Here is a 5,523-nt window from a genome sequence, read left to right on the forward strand (position 1 = left end):
TACGTTAGTTACGTTACGTTAGTACGTTACGTACGTACGTACGTACGTACGTACGTACGTACGTACGTACGTAGTACGTACGTAGTAGTAGTAGTAGTAGAGAGAGAGAGAGAGAGAGAGAGAANAAAGAGAGAGAGAGAGAGGGGGGGGAGAGAAGAAATAGAAAGAGATGCAAAATCCTACCGATACAAATCGATACATCGGCCTGCGGCCTCCTTCTAGAAATGTATCACGGATTTACGCAACCGCTAACGTAGATACATCGCGGTCCGTGAAGCATGTTATTCTCCATTTCGAGCATTTCTATAGATATAGGTATGACTAACGCGGCACAAATCGCCATTGCAATAATTCAGAGGGCCAGGATGCGATGCGACGACGCGACCTGACGCAAAATACAGAAAGCCGGTTTTCGAAAGCGGTACGATCCGTTGACGGTATCGCTGTTTTTGATGTCCGCCTCGATTTAATTGAAATTTTAACTTTCGCTCGTCGAATTGGACCCCGGTGGTCGGGTTCGAGCGGTATTTGCGTTTTCAGCTAAAGTGAAATATCGGATTCGCTATCGTGCGTACGTACGTGCGTGCGCGGAAATTTATCATGCGAGAAAACGCGTTACCAGCAGATTCCGGCTGATCAAGCAAACGAAGGACCATGCGTAAATCATTCCTTTGTGACTTTATGGCCGGACGTCACAAGTGAACTACATATTCCTGTAAATCATAATAGCAAAAGCTTCGAATTAATGATACGTAGAGTTTTAGATAGAAACATCTGTGCATGATAAATGCACCAAATTTAAAGCCCCATGGATAATATAGATACGAGTTACACGAGTAAATCTTACAGTTGGGCAAAATGAAAATTTGAAATACTCTAGCTTAAAGTGAATAACTTGCAGTAATCTTCTTATTATAATGCTACACACACACACACACACACACACACATATTTCTCATGCCGCTTGGAATATTAGTTACGGAAGTGGCCGGAAAGCACTCTTAGTAACAATGTATATTATTATCATAAATTATTATAGATTTCAATTTAGTTGTATTATATAACAATTCAAATTTTTTAATGATTTAATTAAGACCGTTCTATAAATACAATAATGTAATAATTTTCTATTATATTCAGTAAACAATGAATAAAATCGTTAAATTAATGAGTATTGTATCTTATTTGTCTCTTCAGCTGAAGAATTTAATTCGATCTGAACGATCACCTTTAAAAAACTTCAAAGTTATATTCTCTATTATTCAGAAACAACAATAATTATTCCTTAAAATAATTAAAGGACATTATATTCAATAATCATTCACCATCAATCTGCTATAGCTGCTTGATTTAATTTCAGTACCATTCAAATATCTCCTTAGACACAAAGAACTCAAGTTGCTTCAATTTGCTCACAGTTTCGAATTGTCGTCGCAAGAAATGTTTCATTGAGCGAAACAGACCATAGTCAAATGACATAAAATCAGAACTGCATGCCGAGTATAGTACCTCAATGCCATCTAGATTAATCGTATCAAGATCAAATCCGATAACTAACAGATTAGTGGCGAATGATTATTGAACATGATAATTTTTATTTTGAGAAAATTGTTGTTTATGAATAAATTTGTGTATAAAAATAGAAGGATGATTCAGAAATTTTTTTTGACAATCTAATATATAAAAGTCTATGTATTGCGCGTTCAGGAATGGCACGTACCGTGGCAATCGGATTATCGGATCGACCAAGAAGGATACTAGAGTGACGAAATTATTGATGTAACTGAATAAAAATCTCCGAATTGAAACAGAATCTAAAATCCTTTTACAAGATTGAAGTAGATGCAAAATTAGAGGAGCAGTTAATTTTACACTAAGTAAGAAAAAAATTAAGAACTTATATTTTTTAACTCGTAGAACTGTCACTGGATGTTTCCTTAATACAAAAATTTTATAGTTTGTATGAACAAAAAGACATCGCACCATCCGTCGGATTATGTGAACGTACAATACTGAATTTATGGAACTGAGCTTAAAAGTTAAAAAAAGAAAGATTTATATTTAATTGCAAATTATGTATATACATAAGCTTAGCGAAGACTCAGAATGATAAACAAAGCAATAGCTGTGTCAGTAAGAGTCGGATCTTGCAAGAGATGACGTTGCAATATGTTAGATAAGGACAGATGATAGCATTTGAATGAGACAGAATAATAATATAAGAAATGAATTAAGCTATCATTATTATCGACATTTTTAAGTTGGAATTTAAAAAATCTGTACTAATGACATCAACCAAGTTGAAGTTCAGTATAGCATTCTTTTAACCACGAAGATAACATTATGTATAAGAATAAACGACGATAACAACAGACAATAGATACACAAAAATAATCTGCACTCTGCAGTTGGAACTTAGTAGACGAACAATGTTGCGGAGTTTCGCGAAAGTTTTGAAGCGGCCAGGTTTCCTTTCCTCTTTAGATCCACGACGAATGAACGAACGTTTATCGTTGTGCGTTCTATAACGTCCACTTCCGGCCAGGACAAACTTATCTGGAAGTTTACGCGTTTGTACGGCGAACGAGGAAAAGTCGATTGCCGTGGACTCAGAAAAGTGGAGTGGGAGCAATGAAATGCTCCGAGTTACGATACACCACACAAGCTGCAACTCCTGTTCGTTGTGTTTTTCAATTTTCGCAATCGCATCTAGAGAATGTTATCGTGTCGTTGCGCTTGTACTTCAAACTTCAAGTCATTTTGAGAAAACAATTTCGCTTTTGTATTTACGCTCGAAAACATACCTACGTTGCTTTCGATCAATTCAAATTCTCTTATCCACAATTTATTTACAGGCAGTACAAATTTGTTTATATATTGTATATTGAAAAAAATATATTATCTCGCTATTATAAACAATTTCTTAATAAAATGTAAAAAATGCTATCGGATAATTATAATATAAAATAAACTACTATTCTCTAACAACTTCTATTCTTATAATTTTGATTATTAGCTTCAATAAAAAATAAACCTAAAATATTTATAATAGTAATTATGTGATAAAAAAAATGTAGCGCCTGATAAAAAATGGAAGAGCAATTTTGCTTCGTGCAATCATGCTGTTTTATTAAAAAATTAGTATATTAAAAATTTCAAAGCAAAAGGTAATAATGTCAAACTAATAACAAACCTTTTGATCCTTCTGCCAAATGCACTGCCCTCTCTTCCCGAGGACTCGACACACCAACTTCGCGTCCTGGCCAGGATTAACCTCGGTGTATTGTGGTGTTTCTTCAAACTGCTGGATGCCATGGCAAACTGCAAGCAATAATGTAACGATAAATGGAATTTCACGCGTTATAAACGCTATCTATAATATGCAAATAGTTATTACATATATACGCTAGGAGGACACGCTTCGCTGCTTTTCGAATTGCGTCTTTGTTAACTAATCTCTAGCGTTTATTCTATAATCTCTAACGTTAATTTATATTCTTTGCGAAAAAGGGGAGGTTTGTATTTTTTTCATTCAACACTTAAGTAGAGAAAGAGAGAGAGACAGATGGTAAAGGCAGGATATAAGTACGGTTTAGCCGGGCATTAAGGCAGCCTGCAACCTCGTTAAAGTTGTTATTTAATTCGCAACTTGGCAAACTCATTTAACTCGGTCCGTGCTAAGCTACGATCTTCAGTTTTCACCTTTTAAGTTTGTCGATAAATTGTATTTAGCGCTAATCGAATGACGGCAGATGGGACGGTACCGACTTCGATGCGACGATGCACGCAGGCTTGTATATACTCGCAGGCATTAATCGCGTCTCGTTAGTTGACGTTAATTATTTCTCCGTCGCTCCGAGTGTTCTCCGGATGAACTAAATTTAGCAGGTTTAATATCTAAATGTGATTAATCGTTTTAAATTACAAAGCCCTGAAATAATAATAAAGCTAATAAAAACTGATTATAATCCACCAATTTTCTTGTTTGAAAATCTTGATCATTTGGAATTTCCTTAAGATACTAAACATAAGATAAAATATTAAATAAATAGCTCATTGGTAAAAGTCATTATCTCTACTTGATATTTTTTTTGGCAAAAGCGAAAAAAACTTGTATAATTTTTCTCATTTAAACAATCATTATATAATAATTTTTTTTAATAAAAAAATTCGTAGTTTTAATTAACGAAGTGTGTATAACTCGATAAGAAATTTAATTTATTATGTTGAAGTAAAATGCACATTTGAATGGTTTACAAGTGACGATAGGATTTAGTTAACTTTGGAATTAAAGTGTATGTTATTTTTATTTTTATTTCATTTTTATAAATTAAATTTTATTAAAAAAATAATTTTATAAAAAAATAAAATATAGTAAGAAATTAGTAAACCTAGATTGGTACAGACTAGAAATTTAACTTCTTTTACATCTGACCTATTTTTCTTACTTTAATTTTATAAAACTTATAATTATTTTTAAAATGTTCAATTTGTAACCAAGAATTTAAAGGTTTCATTATCTACTTTTTCATATTTTTAGATGTATTTGTTTTTGCACACAAATCAGCTATCTTATTTAATTCTGTCATTTCATCGTAAAGAATTCAAACAGATTCATTATACTTATAAACTCATATTAATTTTTATCATTTCGAAAAACAGCATAATAATACTTAGAATATCTTTTATAATTACAAAAATTTTGAAAAGGTAATTATTTCAAATTCATATTAAAGAAAATTGTAAAAATTAATATTTTCACATGAAGTAGTGTAAAAAATGCTAACAAAATATAAAATAAATATTTTGCGTAAAATTGTTGTATCGTTGATAAAAATTAAATTGATAAATGGAGATTTATACATAATGTAAACAATTAATAAAATATAATTAATAAACATATCAATTTTATACTCGGTTGGTAAAATGGGATATACGAACACAAATACATTGTCGCTTTATCAAGAGTATGTGAAAATTTCAGAATTGCAATGTACGCTTTTTGTCGGATTGCAGCGTTAAAAATTCAATTTTTCACCGGCGAGCAGATGATTAATAAAACGCGCTGCTGCGTCGTACGCGGCTCGCGGAAATAACTTTGCAAAATTAACAGTATGCGTATGAAGGCACATTGCAAAAGTATTTAGATGTGAAAGAAAAACAGCATTTCCTATGGTATTTGATAATGCCGATTTATAACATTCTCATTTCTTATACATTCAACAAATTTAAAGTAGAAAATTCAACAAATTTAAAGTAGAAGTATGAATATCAGAATATTTACCTATACAAAATGTATATATATATTCCGGCTAGTGACATTTTATTCTAATTTATAAAAAAATTCTGATAAAATTTTAGTAATTTTTAGATGTTAGTACAAAATTTCGTTATCCACATCTTGTACTAACATCCAGTCATAATTAAAATTTTATCAGACTTTTTTGCAGGCTGTATATATTGAAAATTTAAATTAATTGTTGTAAAAATAATTTCAAATTTCAAATAAATAAACACAAAAAT

At 31.7% G+C, this 5,523-nt stretch overlaps 1 protein-coding gene across 1 annotated transcript in view; it reads right to left on the reverse strand.

Moving 5' to 3' along the window:
* The window catches only part of LOC105618862 (muscle M-line assembly protein unc-89-like), a 54,858-nt gene that overhangs the window by 48,281 nt on the left and 1,054 nt on the right, over window positions 1–5,523 (reverse strand). Inside the window, exon 2 of the mRNA XM_012200396.1 lies at window positions 3,194–3,373. Coding sequence (XP_012055786.1) covers window positions 3,194–3,373 — 180 coding nt within the window. The remainder of the gene's footprint in view (window positions 1–3,193; window positions 3,374–5,523) is intronic.

Source organism: Atta cephalotes (assembly GCF_000143395.1).
Source record: "Atta cephalotes unplaced genomic scaffold scaffold00018, whole genome shotgun sequence".
NCBI lineage: Eukaryota > Metazoa > Arthropoda > Insecta > Hymenoptera > Formicidae > Atta > Atta cephalotes.